Here is an 18251-nt window from a genome sequence, read left to right on the forward strand (position 1 = left end):
AGTTCGCGAACTACTTGATTGGTTCCTAACGTGGCCATTTGGTTTAACGTGAAGCGCATTAACCACCCTAACTGACGTTTTTCAGCTCGGTTTGGCTGAACGCAGCTCCGATCTAGCTACTAGGTAAATCATACTAAATGTCATGTCATGTCATAGGGTTTTACGTGCACATTCAGAACAAGCTGTTGTAGCGCACGCCTGTCGTGGGCACAAGAGCCGGCTCCTCCGTCCATGACAGGAAAGGTGGGGGGGGGAGGGGAGAGGAGGGATCGCCTGCACTGGCAGGTGCAAGGGAGCACCAGCAGCCCGATCAAATCGGTAGCAGGCGGGTTGGGGTGGTGGTGCTATGGAATTTGAATGAAGCAGTTAAATGCCAGAGAAAAGGGTGCGCAATTTTGATTGAGGGAATTTGGCGCAATTTTGAACGGTCGGTTGAAAGGTAAATGGCCGAGCTAATATAGGTTTTGATATTAGTGAATCAAGAGTAGCTCGTTAATTTTAGACCTTTACGATGCTGTGGTGTCTCCCTAGGTTGCCCATAGGGCCCTTATAAAGGGTCTGACCGCTTCTGGTCGAGGCATCACCAAGTACCAAGTTATTACCAGCAGCAAGTATTGGGGTTTGGGTGGGGGAGGCCGATATTCTTTTGTTCAGCTTCCCCCGGGAGCATTGAAATACTAAATTATAAATAGTTTTTAAGTAGATGCCTTTTTACCGCCTCATTGTAATGTATTACCATTGGATTGGTCTACGATTATCCAATGAAAGTTACCACATGAAATTGTCTCGCCGGAAGTATTGTTGTAACGTGTAGTAACATTCTAACAAACAAAATTCTGCGAAAATATAGCCTGGAAAAGACGGTACACATTTATTATTGCCTTATTTTGTTTCATGCAGAGTTATTTTGGTTGTATATGATATATACATTACAAACACAGCATACAGATGCTTGTTGTTGGTTGTCTTGTTTTTTTTTTTTTTTCATAATTTTATGTCGACGACAGTAATTTTTCGCACCCTTGTTTTTGCTTCGTACGCAATAAGTAGAATAACTATTGTGAAAAAGTTTGAACGGGGCTACCCCATAAAACTGTCTATTTACATATAACTTGTTTTTAAGGAATTTACATACGCGTGAACTCTTGACATTGGAATGCTTTTGTTAAATTGAGAAATCTTTCCCAAAAACAAAGTGCACAAATGTCAAATTTGAAATTGGGAAAAACAAGTAGATATTCAAAATATTTGTATACATGGATGATGGGGAAATGAATAAACGATCGCCATTATACATTTAGGTAGGACTTTCCTTTGGCACTGTCATACATGTATAAAGTCCTTCCATTGCGATAGTTAAATTGAGAAATCTTTCCCCAAAACAGTGCACAAATTAGGAAAAACAAGTAGATATTCAAAATATTTGTATACATGGATGATAGGGAAATTTATAAACGATCGCCATTATATATTAAATGTGTAATGTATTTGTTGATTCAGATGTTTGTTCATGTAATTAATGTATATTTATGTTATTGTTACTGCAGATAAATGTATATTATATTGTTATTTTGCTCTGCCCATATTCGGGTGTTATGCAAATAAATTATTCTTATTCTTATTCTTACAGTACATGCACAGAAACCATTTCCCATTAATAGCAGTGCATATAATTTGGCACAAACCAAATTCTTTTTATGTCTGTCAGTTATGCAAAACCAATATCAACATGAACAATGCAAAAGCTGTAATTGCTCATCAGAAAATCCAAACAAATGTGTTGGGTAATATTATCAGTGTTTTGGAAAACTGCATGTAGTGGGAAATCCTTGACCTAGGTGTACATTATATGTGCTTGATGGTAATGTTCTAACCAGCTTTTTCTCAGTCATTCAATGTGTTCAGCTATTTCCTTCACGACCACTGTCTACTTTCATTATAAAATGTTAGCACGCCACTGACATATTTATAATGTACTGACATTCTCACTCCTGATGTCACAATTTTTAGTGTTTGAAGTACATCACAAAACATTTATGAGTAGTTTGTTTGAATATTATATTATAGTGATGCAGTTTTATGACACTGATAGAATTTTTTTTATAGATTGGTGTCATGAAAATCACTCTAGCCACTATTCTAAGCCAGTTAGAATAAGTCGGCCGATTACAGATTCTCTGCAGAGTTCGACCCTAAGCTTCTTTCAAACTGAATCATGTCTATTAATAGCAAACACGATGGCATTTTAGTGACTGTACCTAGTGTAGGACAAAATTACAGTTAATGTTAACTTGGTGACTGTTGAAGCATGCCAATACATAGCCTCATTTGGTTAGATTGATTTAGTTTAAAACACCAGGGCTTCTAGGATTGTTTTTAAATGCACTAGCCATGGGATCAGTGATTTTTTAAATTTACTAGTCACGAGTAAAAATTAAAAGAGTAAACTCAAACATGAGCCTTATGTGTTGGAATGATGCATACTCGGACCACCAACACATACTGACACTTTAACAAATGAAAAACGTGTAATTTTAGAGTTGATAAAAAAACTTTATTAGTCCTGCTAACTGGGGGCAGCCAGTTTCTTTTCTTTTCAAGGCATCCGGTTCTCTAGCTTGGGGCGAAGTGATGTCAGCTCCGACCAACTCCTATATGCACTGTGTAAACAAAAGCAGTCATTTACGACAAGGCGCTTCTCTTTGATCAACCTGACTTGTAAAACAACATAAATGACGTGATAATATAATAAACTATTTAACTAAATATATTTCAAGTTGCATTAACGGAATGAAATGGGGTTATAGTATTTTTCTCTGTTAAATAACTCAAAGGAAAAATGTACACTATTAGGCCTATTGGTATTCTACAAGCAAAAATGACAACCCACAATACCCAAGTGATAATTTAATTTTCTTTGGGACTACGTAATTGGTCAGTTCTGTGATTTTAGATGGGAAAGTCTACTTAATAGTTTTACAGAACTATTTACAGTAATAAACCATGTCCATTACCATTTTAGGGGCGACAGGTAATATTACACAATTGGCTTGTCTGGTACCTATCAAATACACACCTGCCAATCATGAATCACAGGTAGAGGCAACTAACAGAATAGACCAATTAATTAAGCAAACACTCCGTGTATCATTTCTACATGCAGATTTATTTTCCATTTTTGGTTTATGTCTCTGGCCTTCTTCTAAATTCTATTGTAAATTCCGCCCACCTCAAACTTACCTGTCCCGGACTTGGTCACTGGTGATGTCAGAGGCTAAGCCTGAGATAGGCGTGCTTGAAACCTTCATGGTATATAAGCATGTAAAAATAGTTTCAGATTCAGTAGGTAGGTTAATGCATGGACAAAACATGGTATAATTATTTCAACTTGTCGTGTAGCCATTTTGACAATGGTGGTTTATTTTGTATTGCAAAATAATATATACTTATTGCTGACTTATTGGGATGTGTATTATTACCGAACACTGCAATGAATGCCAGGGCACAATATTGCGAGTGAAACACTCGCCTATGCGAGTGAAATTCTGTTATGGCGATTTAAATTTGCAAAACACTAGCCTTTTGGCAAGTAGATTATTTTTTCAGAATGAAGCTGTCACTGGAACATTTATTTCACTAATCAGTCAGACGACACATATACTAATGATCGAAACTGTAAACATACACTTCCGCATTTTGCCCTGTTTGCGGATATCACACTCGGAGCTCTCCGGCCGACTTGACGATCGAGGTATTCGGAAAGCCTTGTGACACATCGGGGTTTTCCGATTGTAAATGAGTTTTCACAAAGCATTGGACCAATTGCTTCGCAGCCAATTTGTTTGCACCTAAAGTTAAGCTAAATGTTACATGGCGGGAATATGCTAAATAAATTTTAAAAAAACGTTCGAGAAAGTTGTTGGTAACGATAGCATATCGTGAACAAAAATAAATAAATAAATAAAATACATCCTAGTTTCGGTAACTGTAGCCGTCGGTATACTTGTCGGAATCGCGTAACCCAATTAAAAACCGGTTTACAAAGGAAAGTAAAACAAAATACACATGTAGGGCCTAATTGATGATTTGTTTCTGGATTCTTGGAAACAGATTTTTTTTTAGGAGTTATGTTGCCTGGCGAGTAACAATCTCTAGTTGGCTAGTATTTTTTTTCATTCACTAGCCAGTTGGCGAGTAAATATAAAGTGCTGCTTTGCGCCCTGCATGCCTATTTTATCATCCTGTAAAAAACAGGTAGATTTGTTTCTCTAGTTCTAAGACTCATTCCTGACATTGTGCGTTAAGTATTCTGTAACCACCAGCTCGCCAGAGGGCTTATTCACTGGAATGGAACAAAATGGCTGCACCCGTTATATATAATAGCCGTCACATTTAACCGTTTTATTAATTAAATATAATATACTTGTTGATATTAAGCAATAATGTGCATTATATAATGTTGAATATGCATACCAGTCCAAAAGTTTTGCTTAAGCATTCCTTTAACTAGCCCTTCTTTACATTAAGATAATATAACTTTACTAAATGATAGCTATAATCAGATATGTTACCTAAAGATGGAGATAGAGATTAAAACCACTAACAGAGGCGTATGTAGGAGGGGCCCATGCCCCCCTAAATTTTGTGAGTTATAATTTTATTATATAATAATTTTAAATTTTTTTACGATCCCCCTCCAAACCGTCCCCAAAGTTCCCTTGGCATTCCGCCTCATGTCACTGGATCCGCCACTAACATTGAGGATTGGGATGGGGTCAGGATATTTATAAAATAGAGTTAACTGCAACATTTGACTTTTTCCCCCACTAGCTGTTGGGCATGGTAATAGTAGATATTTACTAACCCAACATTGAATATTACTAGCCATGGGAGTGGGACTACCATACTCTAGAAGCGCTGAACACATTTTGCCTGGCGCGAGATCTCATGCCGCCATTGCAGGAAACTTCATAACATTTTACAGAATTTCTAAATTCCAACGAATCGAAACTGACGTTGACAAATTTTGGTTAATGTAAATCGAGGATTTAAAATATTTGACAAATATCATCTACATATCATTATTATACTAGTTTAAGCCTAAATTTAAATTGGTTAAATGTTTTTTTTTAAAATCTTCTCCAAAAGTGGTCAAAAAAGATTTTGACTAAGGGAAATCAGGGGACAATATTTCGAAATCTGGGGTAACCGGAAGTCGGTTCACTTGGTTTTTACCTAGGTAACCAATTGTTTGGTTACGTGAATTATATTTGCGTAACCTGTGGATTACCTGATCGGTTACCTCAAAGTTACGTTGAAATTATATTCTAAATACATCATTTTTAACATAAAGTTAAAACAAAATACAAAAATAAAACAGTTTCTCTAATGCTTGCAAATCGAAAGAAGTGACTTGTAGATGTTTCTTTTGTTTTCGTACGATCGTAGCATTGTAGATTTATTATTAATTATTATTATTATTATTATTATTATTATTCACCACTTGCCATCGTGATCGCAAAAAGTAATTTTTAGTTGCCCGAATCTAAAAACCACTGTCCTCGGGCATCGGGCCACCGTATTCTAGAACCTCTGTGCAGCTTGCGGAAGTTAATACTATTGTAAAAGGACTAAATATCAGCCCAGTACTGAAACAAAATAGATACATTTGGAGGAAAAATGCCCATTCCCTGGTGCATGATTAGACTAATAATTTTCTTTCATAAATAACAAATAAAGGCTACCATTTGTCACCGATATGTAAAATTTTGTATACAGCAGATTAAAAAAAGCCCACCAAAAACCCAAACAACACATGTCCAGTTCCTCTGAACTATAAAACAGGCTACTCATTGGTGCATGATTAGATTAATAAAAATAAATCTTATAATAACATAAAAAGAAAGATCACAATTTGACACTGATATTTTGTGGTGGTGATGCTACTTTCACTTTCTATACTACAGTGACGTTCCAAATGTTTATTATTTTATTTTGAAGATCATTATGCGATGTTAGTATTTGTGACATTTTTGCATTTTTGTTTACGTTAAAACCGTTTTCAACCTTTGTAAAATTATAGGCAATCTAATATTCCTTTATTGTCCGAACCAAATTGTTAACAACTACGAAAAATTACTCTCCTACCTTTAATTGCCGTTAAATTTCCTCCAAAGTTTGTCCAGACAGAAATCGCCAAAAAACCACTACAAATATACAGATTCCCCACACGAGACTGCAACGATGTCGCCGATATCGTATTTGCTGAGATTGCATAGGGAAAAATACATGCAGTTTTCTGCCGTCTGCCATGGGTTTTTTTATGGAATGCTCTTCAAGAGGGGTGAAAGCCTCCAAAGTATTTGACACAATTAATATGAAATCAGTGATCTCTAGTGGTATCACTAAAAAAATAATAATAATAAAATAAAATAATAAAATAATAATATGATGTCATCGCGTTTGCTTTTATATCATAACATGTTATGACGTTGTTAGATTAAGTCCTATCCTTTCACCCCTGTTGAAGAATATTCCATAAAAAGTCAAAATGGCAGCTGATACAAAATTACATGCTTTTTTCCCTATGCGCTCTCAGCGAAGTCCATATAGGTGACATAGTTATCATCTGGTATGTGGAATCTGTGTCATTGTAATGGTTTTTTCAAGATTTCTGTCTAGACAGACTTTGGAGGAAACCTAACGGCAATTAAAGGTAGGAGAGTAATTTTTCGTAGTTGTTAACAATTTGGTTCGGACAATAGAGATAGAATAGCAGTAGATAATTTAGGCGCCTATAACGGTCCGTGCACATTTGTTTCAAACTTTTAGCTCGACTCTATACTGAGCCTTTGGTCACAAGTTACAACCGTTGCAATATACCGTTGTCTACTGGTTTGCCACGCATTAAGTATCTAAAAATCAGTCTAAAACATTTGTCGGAATACTATTAGTATATCTGCATGAATAAACTTATTGTAATCGTGAAGTCTGCAAGTTTTAATTTCTGAACGTCTACAGGTCACGACGTAACCGATTTGCGGTTCTGAAAAATGTATGCCCTCAATAGGCTAGTTCACGTTTACTCGAGGGTATATCTTATTTACCATAATTTCACATCAAATCTGTATTTTGCAAATAGTACAAATTTTGTTTAATTACAAGGTTTTCTTCAACTACATTCAGCTGCTTTAGTATTTTTCAAAAAAACTTTTTTCGTTAAGGTTGATGATAGTCAATTTCCGCACCCTTGTTTAAACTTTTGGCTGCATACACAGTAAATATAACATACATGTATCCAACGGTAATATTTTGATATATATTTGATGAATCGAACATTTGATTTCTTTCATCTTTTAAAACTTTATTATTACAACGCCACATTCAAATACAAACTGATCTACTTACATTGACCCATGTCATAACGGTTTCAAGAACAGACAATGCACTTTACATGTCAGTATGTTTTTATTTTCCCCAATTTTAAAGAAAAATTTCAAGTTTTAAAAGATAAAACAGAACCTACTCCATCCGGCGATATGAAAGTTTTTTGCCAAAAGTCTGCTCAAGTTGCCACGTTATTTGCAGTATTGAAAAGTTGAAGTCGCTGTAATATAATTTGGGACCTGATGTCAGACGCTCACTTGTCATAGCTCACGTGTCACCATGTCTGTCTGTGTTTTTACTTTGGCACCAGACTATACATTAAGGAAAATGTTGTGCCGTTTGCTGTGACCCATCATACGTTGTTATTTTCCGGTCACATTTATTTCAGTAATGCCAATAAATACTAATTATTACTTTTAATTTACATTTTATCACAACACAATAATTAAAAATTAATTATTAACTAAATAATATTGTATTTTTAATGAAAACATGCAAGTGTTTTGCTTACATTTTATTACCAATTTGAAAGTAGTGGTATTTTATATAGAGTATTTGTCACAAGTGTTTTTTAATATGGAAAATATCAACCGAGTCTACGTTAATCGATATTTGTCAAGGCTCTGCTGAGACAATTACCGATTAACTAGACACGGTTGATATTTTGCAAATTAAAAAATACGAGTAACGAATTCTGTTTATCCTATAACACTTCTCAAAATAACATTTTCATTCAGTATTTAGTAAATCACAGTACTAAAGTTTAAAGTCTCCTCCATCGGCAATATGACGTCATCATGATTAGTTTGACGTCACACATTTGAACTAAATCTTATAAAAACATTAAAAATGTTCACTTCATCTATTTTTTTTCAAACTTCTCCCCTTTTTTCCTGGGAAGAGAGAAGTCACTTCTCCGACTTTTTCAATTCTAGATTAGGGCCTGATAAAAGAAATACAAAGTACCAGTCGTCAAATGTACTAAAAAGAGTACTGTTGATATGTTATATTTATAGTGTATGAAGCCAAAACAAGGGTGCAAAGAGTGACTTTTGTCAAATTTAGTTCATCAATATAATACTGTATAGTTCATAAATCCAATAGTGATACAATAATCAGTAATTAGTAATCAAAGGTAAACAGCAGGAATCAAAGTAACAAGAACATTCACACACCATTGTTGTTGCTTCATGTCCAATAATAATAACATATCCATAAGCATAGGAGTACTGGAGCAAATCTTTGCATTCTTGAAGAAATTATGGAGAATGTTCAGTTAAAATGAGCCGGCCTGAAAACTTTTTAGATGTATTTCCATCACTGTACTGTAACTCATAATATTAATTCTAATCCATGTAAAAACATGCAGCTGTTTGGTACATGTAATGTAAATATGAATACCTTTACAGATGTTTTCCAGGTTGGGCATTTTCAGTTTAATTTTGGGTAAAGACCAGCTCCCACCACCCACCACCCCCACCCCAAAAAGGGTGCCTATATGCCTAAGAACAACTGTTCTTTATAACCATATTTAATAAAATGGACACTTAATTTTTGTTTTTAAACCCTTGGCTTCAAATTAGGATAAAATCTTTCTTCTCCAAAAAGAGTCATATTCGTACTAACCCAGAGAATTTCCAGTACATAGGCACATTATTTGATAAATTTGCATAGACTAAAGTTTGTATTTTAACTTTCTTCTTTTTTCAGAACTGTTAACTATGGAACAGATAGTAGAAAAACAGGTGCTTCAGGCCACTAAGGTCATTGAACAGCAGCTGGATGCAGAAATCGAACGTATGGAGAAGATGGATGAAGATGATTTTGAAGTTCTGCGCCAGAAGCGACTTGAGTCAGTTAAAAAGTCTGCCCAACAGAACCAAGAGTGGCGAGCCATTGGCCATGGACAGTACTCTGAAATCTATGATGAAAAGGACTTTTTTGATGAGTGCAAGAAGAGCAAAAATGTGGCCTGCCATTTTTACAGGGACAGTACATTTCGATGTAAAATAGTCGACAAACATATGGCACTTCTGGCACCAAAGCATATGGAAACACGATTTCTGAAGATAAATGCAGAAAAGTGTCCCTTTTTGGTGGAGCGACTTCGAATCAAGGTTTTGCCAACAATCTGCATTGCCAGGGATGGCAAAACGGTCGATTATATTGTTGGATTTGATGAACTCGGTGGAACTGATGACTTTCCAACAGAAATGCTTGAATGGCGTCTGGGATGTGCAGCCTGTATAAACTATCAGGGAGACCTTACAAATCCTCCATGTGTGGAGGGGGAGAAATCCAAGAGCATTTTCAAAATGGTGAAATCGAAAAAGACAATCAGAGAGGGTGACGACGATAGTAGTGATGACAATGATTGGTGATTTCCTGCAAATTGATAAAAAGTTTTAGCACTGCCTTCAGTGTTCCAGTAACATTGCTGTATTGCTTTAATACAACTGTATCTGCATATGAAACTCGTACGCTTCTTGAACTGACAGTTTTCAGGACATTAATTTCATTTAATAGTTTTTATTCCTTTTTTTTTTAATAATTTTTTTATTAGGACATTGCAACTACTTCATTATATATTTATTTTGCTTGTATTTATACTTCAATGTATGTGTAATTAAAACTAAAATGTCATGGGTTTTATTTTGTTTTTTTACTAAATGGACACTAAGTATGGTTAAGTTACAAACCTGTAACACATTTGGATAATGTTACCAGAGTGAAACAAAAGTCTTTGACGTTGAAACAGTGAAATATCGTTAAAAATAGATAAAACTCGACTCCATAACTTATTTCTCAGTGGCACGTGTGTTTTAAAAAATATGAAAAATGCATTTTGTGGTATTGGAAACACCAGGATGACCAGGATGACCAGAAACACTTCAGTTGTATGGAAATGGATTATCTAAACAATAAAATATAAGTAATGTTTGATTTCAGTGATCATCCCTCCATCCCGAGTCAGGCCACCAATCTTATCTAATTTCTTTTTGACCACCCTATCTAATTTAATGAGTAGAATTTTCTTTATTAATTATATTAATTAGAGATGCACATCAAAATTTTAAAGGCCCACTATTTAATTTTTGGATGTAAATTTCAAAATTGTCCGCTTAATATATATTTTTTCTGTCCCGGAACACGCCCCTGGCTATCCAGAGACAGGCCCTGGGACGGACATGCTCGAAACACTAGTGGTATATGAGCATGTAAAAATTATTCGCACTCGCACTCAGTGATCATAAATGGCTCTAATAGTGAAAGATATGCCTTGGTGTTTAAAAACTAGGGTGTGTCCCTTTAATAACTTGCCTCTTCTACTAAAGTACTAATCAAAATTATACCCATGTGTTTTTCCAGTCTTGTATATTAGTCCTGAAAATCCCTACAATAAAAAACATAAAAATGTGTCGGTGTTATCATGACCTGTTACGGTATTCAAACAACCGGTACAAAAAATGACAATAAATGATAGAAATATGAGATGTATTTACAATTTTACTGCTAAACATATGTAATTTGAAACAGACTATAACACCCAGGTAGATATTGATTACACCTGAGACCACCCCTCTGCTAAACTTGGTACTTGTGATTTCACCTGTCAGGTGTAATCAGTATCAACTGGGGTGTTATAGTCTGTTTCAAATTACATATGTTTAACAGTATAATTGTAAATACATCTCATATTTCTATCTATAACAGGTCATTTATTGTCATTTTTTGTTTAAATACCGTAACAGGTCATGATAATACTGATGCATTTGTATAGTTTTTATTTCAGGGATTTTCATAACTAATATATAAGACTGGAAAATCACCTGGGTATAATTTTGATTAGTACTTTAGTAGTTGCCATGTCACAAAAGCCAATAATGTAAAATGTATAAAAGTGACTAAAATAGCTAGCAAGTGATTATGACTGAAACAAATGTTTGGACAGTGTTTTGAATAAAAAAAATGCAAGTTTAAATGAATCTCAAATTATTTTTTTCCCTGTTAAGTTGTACACAACCTTGACCGTATTTTGAACATTCAGTGAAATAGCTTAATTTAGCACCTACCCCATTTAAATTATTTCTTAAACAATTCTTGAGCCCAATTTGGTTGTTAATGGGTGGGCCTACAGTAGTACTCTTCTAGTGAGGGGGGAAGGACATAGCCCAGTGGTAAAGCACTCACTTGATGCACAGTTGGTTTAGGATCGATCCCTGTTGGTGGGCCCATTGGGCTATTTCTCGTTCCAGCCAGTCAACCATGACTGGTATATCAAAGGCTGTGGTATGTGCTATCCTGTCTTTGAGATGGTGCATATATTATGTATATGAAAGCTCCCTTGCTACTAATAGAAAAATGTACCAGGTTTCTTCTGAAGACCGAGTCAAAATTACCAAATGTTTGATATACAATAACCAATGATTAATAAACCAATGTGCTCAAGTGGTGTAATTTTTTTCTTCTGGTGAGCTCAATATAGTGTGTAGGTCAGATGTTTCTTACATCCATGTATGAGATGATTCATTGTAGTATGAGATGATTCATTGTAGCTCGGTACCATCTGTTGGAGATAATTTTCAAATGTGAAACTGGTGAGGTCCCAGTCACTAAAGCCATGTCATCTAATAAAATAAGGATGACTCAAATTGATTGCCTTATGACGTATAAGTTAACTGGTGAGGTCCCCGTCACTAAAGCCATGTCATCTAATAAAATAAGGATGACTCAAATTGATTGCCTTATGACGTATAAGTTAACTGGTGAGGTCCCGGTCACTAAAGCCATGTCATCTAATAAAATAAGGATGACACAAATTGATTGCCTTATGACGTATAAGTTAACTGGTGAGGTCCCGGTCACTAAAGCCATGTCATCTAATAAAATAAGGATGACTCAAATTGATTGCCTTATGACGTATAAGTTAACTGGTGAGGTCCCGGTCACTAAAGCCATGTCATCTAATAAAATAAGGATGACTCAAATTGATTGCCTTATGACGTATAAGTTAACTGGTGAGGTCCCGGTCACTAAAGCCATGTCATCTAATAAAATAAGGATGACTCAAATTGATTGCCTTATGACGTATAAGTTAACTGGTGAGGTCCCGGTCACTAAAGCCATGTCATCTAATAAAATAAGGATGACACAAATTGATTGCCTTATGACGTATAAGTTAACTGGTGAGGTCCCGGTCACTAAAGCCATGTCATCTAATAAAATAAGGATGACTCAAATTGATTGCCTTATGACGTATAAGTTAACTGGTGAGGTCCCGGTCACTAAAGCCATGTCATCTAATAAAATAAGGATGACTCAAATTGATTGCCTTATGACGTATAAGTTAACTGGTGAGGTCCCGGTCACTAAAGCCATGTCATCTAATAAAATAAGGATGACTCAAATTGATTGCCTTATGACGTATAAGTTAACTGGTGAGGTCCCGGTCACTAAAGCCATGTCATCTACTAAAATAAGGATGACTCAAATTGATTGCCTTATGACGTATAAGTTAACTGGTGAGGTCCCGGTCACTAAAGCCATGTCATCTAATAAAATAAGGATGACTCAAATTGATTGCCTTATGACGTATAAGTTAACTGGTGAGGTCCCGGTCACTAAAGCCATGTCATCTAATAAAATAAGGATGACTCAAATTGATTGCCTTATGACGTATAAGTTAACTGCCGTACGAGTACTATAAATAAATTTGAGTTGGAAAAGATGTTTATTTAAAAAAAAATGTTTAGGATATGTAAGAAATAGAACACTACATTCATGTCTGCTAAATACCATTTATCTTACAACTCGTTTAGAAACATATCCAACACTTGTTTGGCAGTTGAAGCTATATGAGACTCAAAACACACCAACGCTGGATCTTAATATAGTTCTGTCAATATACAGTGATTGTTCTATGATTAGAAGTTTGTGCCAGCAATGGTGCGATGCGTTTTGTCATATTCGATTCAGTAGATTTTTTTCAATTGGTACCATACTCTCCAGACACAACTCTGGTGTGTTTTGGGTCTAAGAAGTCCTCTAATAGCATGTGCTATCAGACGTCAATATCAACAGTTACTGCAAAATTCCCAGAAATGATTTTATACCTAAAGCCAAAAATTACAGTGTGTGCAGTTGTAGAACATCTATAGATGCTTTATATTAACTATATAATATGACGTATGGTACAAAATCTTGCTAGTGTAAACATACAACCTTAGTTAGACTGCCTAAGTATCTTGTTAAATTATAGTGCCCTTGAGAAAAATAACTTTATCAAAATTTGTACAAAGTTATTTTATTTTTTTTATGGCCACAGCTGTTATTCAATTATATACCAAAATATCAAGAATAGTCCATGAGCCAATAGGGTTTATCGGTATTATTGCGACAGCTGTTATTCAGTTATATACAAAAATATCATGAATAGTCCATGAGCCAATAGGGTTTATCGGTATTATTGCGACATCTGTTATTCAGTTATATACCAAAATATCGATAGTAGGCCATGAGCCAATAGGGTTTATCGGTATTATTGCCACAGCTGTTATTCAGTTATATACCAAAATATCAAGAATAGTCCATGAGCCAGTAGGGTTTATCGGTATTATTGCGACAGCTGTTATTCAGTTATATACCAAAATATCAAGAATAGTCCATGAGCCAATAGGGTTTATCAGTATTATTGCCACAGCTGTTATTCAATTATATACCAAAATATCGATAGTAGTCCATGAGCCAATAGGGTTTATCGGTATTATTGCGACAGCTGTTATTCAGTTATATACCAAAAAATCGATAGCAGTCCATGAGCCAATAGGGTTTATCGGTATTATTGCGACAGCTGTTATTCAGTTGTATACCAAAATATCGATAGCAGTCCATGAGCCAATAGGGTTTATCGGTATTATTGCGACAGCTGTTATTCAGTTGTATACCAAAATATCGATAGCAGTCCATGAGCCAATAGGGTTTATCGGTATTATTGCGACAGCTGTTATTCAGTTATATACCAAAATATCGATAGCAGTCCATGAGCCAATAGGGTTTATCGGTATTATTGCCACAGCTGTTATTCAGTTATATACCAAAATATCGATAGTAGTCCATGAGCCAATAGGGTTTATCGGTATTATTGCGACAGCTGTTATTCAGTTATATACCAAAATATCAATAATAGTCCATGAGCCAATAGGGTTTATCGGTATCAATATGGGGAATAATGCTCATAGTAACTTTTAACAAGGTATGCATATCTTTGGTTGGAAAATATGTGATAGTGGTTAGCTTTTGAGTATTCTCACCCTTTTCCTGACCCTACCCTAAAATAATCATTCTAATACTACCAACACATGGTAAAAAAAACCCTATTTCAACCTAGTGCTACTTTATCATTAAGAAGTCCTTGTCGATGACATTTGTCACACCTGTGGTAATGTTAAATAGCATTTCAGAAAACATTTAATAAAATGTTGAAGTTGAAAATTTTAGCATTGGTAATACATACATTGTGTTGCATAAAGTTTGAATTGTGCAGTATTTCAGTTTCAGAATTATTTTTATAATTTAGTTTTAAAATATTAATAAATGTTTTGGAATATATACAATTACACATGTTTGTGGTTATCTTATAGAGGAATCCAAATAACTGAATATATTTTATGCAATTTGTATATTACAATTAGTAGTAAAAAAAATTTTTTTACCCCTGCCCTAAACGAACCCCCCCCCCCCCCCCAACTTTTTAATTATTTGTATAAATTGTATTTCATTTCCCTGCTGCTGTTGAAGTATATTCTTCTGACATCAAATAAACGTTTAAAGTAACATGTTGTAATTATTGTAAACCAACCTCAGCGGTGTAGTGGTTAAGCCATCAGACTTATGTCTGGTAGGTATTGGGTTTGAATCCCAATACCGGCTCCAAGCCAGAGTGAGTTTGACGACTCAATGGGTAGGTGTAAAGCCACTACACTGAATTATGTCTCACTAACTACTAACCCACTGTCCAGTCCTAGACTGACAGCCCGGCTAGTAAGGTGTATGCCCAGGACAGCATGTTTGAAACTTAATTGAGCAAAAGCACGGAAAAAGAGTATAAATGAATTAATGAAGCACTGTAAACAGTGTAAAGTGTTCAGGAGAAATATGATAATCATATTCATTTCCCTCGTCCTCATTTGTACTTTTCCCATAGTCCAGGGGCCCTATTTTCGAAGCCATCTTAGCGCTACGAAATCGTAAAACCGTCGTAGGTTGTGACGTCACTACAGAGCATGCCATAGTGACGTCATAGCTTACGATGATTTCACGATTTCGTAGGCTAAGATAGCTTCGAAAATAGGGCCCCAGTAGTGTACATATCAGTGTAATTTATTTGCTACACACACACAATTTGGCAGTGTACTCGTCTTTGGACAGTTTCAAGCCAGAAGATCCAAAATAACCTGAGCTCCTCCTTCCTTTTCAATCATCCACGCTCTACCAATAGGGCTTGGCACATACGGTTATTGCTCCAGACACTCCCCTCAATACTCTTCACATCAAGGTCTGAAGCAGTGTCTATAACCTGGAGGCTGATGACTTTCTACGTCAACTTTTGTCACACAAAACAGGATGTACCTGAGATCACTGACCTTAGTGTATGATGCACTGAGGACACATAAGAGTAATGTGAACGCCTTTACTTTGGAGTTTTTAGTTCTCTGGGAGAATCTATTGCTGACCTGACTAAAACAAATGTCTTAGGTTTCCTGTTGGTGGCAAATTAGTGGCTAAAGTGGCTTTGTTAGTCTAAGTAATAAATCTGGCATGGACAGAGCTCACAGTAATGGTCCAAGGGATTGAGATAAAAGACCCCACGTGGAGTTTGTGTCCTTATTACACCACAAGGATGCAACCAAACAAAGAACAATCTGCTTTTATGGTGATCACTCTCTCTTTTGCTTTTACCTCTTTTTTTTCTTTTTTTTATACATAATGCTAAACCTCTACATCATGTTAGTCTTCATTAGGTTTTGGAATTGGTATGCTGGTGGATCTTTTTCTAGTCTCTCACGCTTAAAGGCTTTTATGAGTCTAAAGGTGGTGTTATCTCTGGGAGCTACCTTTGCAGAAGAAATGCTAATACGGTCCTACTTTTCTGTGAATGGACCTATCCTTTGATGACAAAAACAACTGCTGATACTGCTTCCTGGTCTTTTTTAATTTTTGGTCAGTATGTATGATTGAAGTTTGATTTGTTACCTTTTAACTGACCTAGGGATGTACTGCTAGGTTCAGCTGTTAATAATATGTTTGATAACTCACAACATGTAGGCTCTGCCTCCAGGCCCCGTGCTTATAAACCTTGAAGTCTAAGACTTTAACGTCATGGCAACGCCATTCAAATAGCATTACATTAAAGTCTGGACTTTATTATAATAAAGTCTGGACTTTATAAGTCTTGGCTTTAAAGTTTTATAAGCACGAGCCCTGGAGTATCTTTATTGTGACCCCAGTGATCTCGTTCACAGGGATCCACCCAAAATGATTTTTGCTAGACATCTGCTCTAAGAAGTGGCCCATGTTTCAAGCTTAATTCTTATCAGGATTCATCTCTGGGAAATTCGTCTTCAGACCTAAGTGTGGGTCTATATATAGGTACCTGGCATAGTTGATCTTATCATATTGCAAAACAACACGAGATCATAGTTCTTATGACATTACGGTGCAAATTCCAGTTCCCAACACGAAAAGCACACAGAAGGTAAAGTACATGTATTACATCCTCTAGCATGTGTATGTAGGACACCCAGTATGTGGATAGCTTTCCATTCTTGTGAATTTGGCGTTATATTAAATATATCCACATAGTTATCAACTCACCTAAGAGTGGACTTCAGACGACATTGAATTTTTGTTCAAATCTGCGACCACGTTAAGAAAGAATGATGATCAAATCACTGCTGCCTTAAACATTGTCCTTGATCCACATCAAGTAGTATCTTTAAATTAGTTCAGAGTGTTTCTGTTATTTTCAGAAAACAAACAAGAAATTAAAACAAAATCTTTTAAATGTCTTATTTTGTGGAATTTTCTTTTCGGGCAAGTAGTAGTTTATTCTTATCACATGAAATATATTTTATTAACTGAATTTCATAATGAATTTCCTTCAAATCCATGTCTCTAAAAATGGTAATCTTTATTTAGGAAATGCAGCAAATAAATATATTTGTTATTCCATTTACCAAAATGAAAAAAAAAGGAGAAACATTCTGCATTTATTTTAGGGTAGGCTTATACAAAAGGTGATAACATACTAAAAGCTACCACTGTTCCAATGCCATCACATATTTTTTAACTTTAGGGCTATATTCCTTGTGAATAATCACTATGAGCCTTATTCCACTCATATGATACCAGTGGCCAAACTTTTGGGGTCTGGCTCATAACCTCTTAGTGGGATATGACAATGTAACTGGTTGAATGAAGTACTTTTATTGACAATGAAGTGTTGTTTGTTTTTTTGTCATTCAATAAATGAACTGCAATGTAACTAATGACTGGCAGTTGAAGGTATGGCCCACACTTAAAAACCCATATATTTGATCAGCAGACACCATTTGTCTGGCTCGATGCACGGTCGGTGGGCCCATTGGGCTATTTCCCATTCAAGCCAGTGCACCATGACTGGTATATCGATATCGGTGTGGTCCATAACCATGTCTAACGCCATATAACCGTAAATAAAATGTGTTGAGCGCATCGCTAAATAAAACATCTTTATTTCCATTTTTCTGAAAATCTCATTTCATACACTTCTAATTTTTGACATCATATATTACACAAAACTAAAACAAAATAGTCCCGTTAATTAA

At 35.5% G+C, this 18251-nt stretch overlaps 1 protein-coding gene across 2 annotated transcripts; it reads left to right on the forward strand.

Annotated features, from left to right (window-relative positions):
* Nucleotides 1–419: 419 nt before the first annotated feature.
* LOC121375898 (thioredoxin domain-containing protein 9-like) lies at nucleotides 420–10029 on the forward strand. Of its 2 annotated transcripts, none has more exons than XM_041503589.1 (2): nucleotides 420–439; nucleotides 9097–10029. In XM_041503589.1, the coding sequence occupies exon 2, from the start codon at nucleotides 9108–9110 to the stop codon at nucleotides 9765–9767; it is 660 nt and encodes a 219-aa protein (XP_041359523.1). In that variant the 5' UTR covers nucleotides 420–439; nucleotides 9097–9107; the 3' UTR covers nucleotides 9768–10029. The 2 variants fall into 2 exon arrangements, with proteins under 2 accessions (XP_041359523.1, XP_041359522.1); XM_041503588.1 differs by lacking the exon at nucleotides 420–439 and adding an exon at nucleotides 728–863.
* The last annotated feature ends 8222 nt before the right edge of the window (nucleotides 10030–18251 follow it).

This window comes from Gigantopelta aegis, chromosome 6, assembly GCF_016097555.1.
Source record: "Gigantopelta aegis isolate Gae_Host chromosome 6, Gae_host_genome, whole genome shotgun sequence".
NCBI classification, from domain to species: domain Eukaryota; kingdom Metazoa; phylum Mollusca; class Gastropoda; order Neomphalida; family Peltospiridae; genus Gigantopelta; species Gigantopelta aegis.

Bases quoted from the DNA above. Each gene is read 5' to 3' on its own strand.
- LOC121375898 (XM_041503589.1), top strand. From the start codon at position 9,108: ATGGAACAGATAGTAGAAAAACAGGTGCTTCAGGCCACTAAGGTCATT.